General features: G+C 36.1%; 1 protein-coding gene across 3 annotated transcripts in view; it reads left to right on the top strand.

The window, feature by feature from the left end:
* The first annotated feature begins 482 nt into the window (after nucleotides 1-482).
* The window catches only part of LOC110037429 (flagellar radial spoke protein 5), a 60,819-nt gene continuing 60,125 nt past the window's right edge, over nucleotides 483-1,176 (top strand). For all 3 annotated transcript variants that reach the window (XM_020742081.1, XM_020742079.1, XM_020742080.1), the window contains exon 1: nucleotides 483-867. In XM_020742081.1, the coding sequence (XP_020597740.1) occupies nucleotides 510-867 (358 nt within the window). In that variant the 5' untranslated portion in view covers nucleotides 483-509. The remainder of the gene's footprint in view (nucleotides 868-1,176) is intronic.

Here is a 1,176-nt window from a genome sequence, read left to right as displayed (position 1 = left end):
GATAAAGATGAAAAAAATGGGTCGGGATTTTAACTTGAATTTTGATATTTGAGCGAGAATTTGAAAAATGGATAAAATAGGGTTGTTGATTGGTAAATAGCAAGTTTGTGGTGGTCTGTATGTAATTCTCACTATTTTTTATTAAATTAATTTTCTCCTAACATAAACAAATAAAATTGTGACAATTTTATTGGGAAAATTATGTACATAGAATCCAATTCTTATGGTTCTACGTATCTCACACTTAAACTTTCATTTTTATACACATAACACTTTATATATGGTTGAAAAGATGAATTTGATCTTTAGAAATGTGATAATGAGTGCTACTTTTTCTATGAAAGGTCTAATTATGAAAATTTTGGTGTAATATAGTAAATATAAAAGTTTTAGGTGCTATGTATGTAAAAAATATTTATTATTATTATTATTTTTATTTATTTATTTATTTATTAAAGTTTTAGTAGCGGTGAGAGTGCGCGGAGCCATTTTATCCGCTCAGCTCTTCGATGACATACTTATCCCCAGCTTCCCTCTGCAGTTCCTTCGCAGGACCGGCGATGTTTACTTGCTCTAATCCTGGCCCCTTCTTTAGCGGCAACCGAGCGTCATCGTCCTCGCCGGCGACCGGACGGCGAAGAATTCATCGAGTGTTGCGGTCGGTCCGCTGCGTGACCACGACGGAGGAGAAGAACGCACGAGTAACTACTGTGAAGAATGGAAGCGATTCGCTGGTGATTTGCCGAATTCTTAATGGCATGTGGCAGACCAGCGGCGGATGGGGTAGAATCGACCGCATTGCTGCTGTCGAGGCCATGCTGAGCTACGCAGACGCGGGCCTCAAGACCTTCGACATGGCCGATCACTGTAATAATTTATGTTTTGCCTTCGGTTCTTGGTTTCTTTTAGGACATTCTATTCCATTATTATAAATAAAGGTGCTTGCACATTACCCTCTTTTTCACTCTAGATTAGGGGTGGAGCCTTAAAATTTTTTGACTAGGGGCACAAACTATAACTTTAAAAATACTCTCAACCCTTTTTCATCCAGGTTTTGGACTAACACTAGCGGATTTAAAAGTTTTTTTGTTAGCATATTAATATAAAATAATAAAATATGCTAAAAATTTATAGAATTATGCCAAAGTTGATAAATATATACTAAATATATATATA

The sequence above is a fragment of the Phalaenopsis equestris genome, unplaced genomic scaffold, assembly GCF_001263595.1.
Source record: "Phalaenopsis equestris unplaced genomic scaffold, ASM126359v1 Scaffold219150, whole genome shotgun sequence".
Lineage (NCBI taxonomy): Eukaryota > Viridiplantae > Streptophyta > Magnoliopsida > Asparagales > Orchidaceae > Phalaenopsis > Phalaenopsis equestris.
This window is presented reverse-complemented; position numbering and strand designations above follow the sequence as displayed.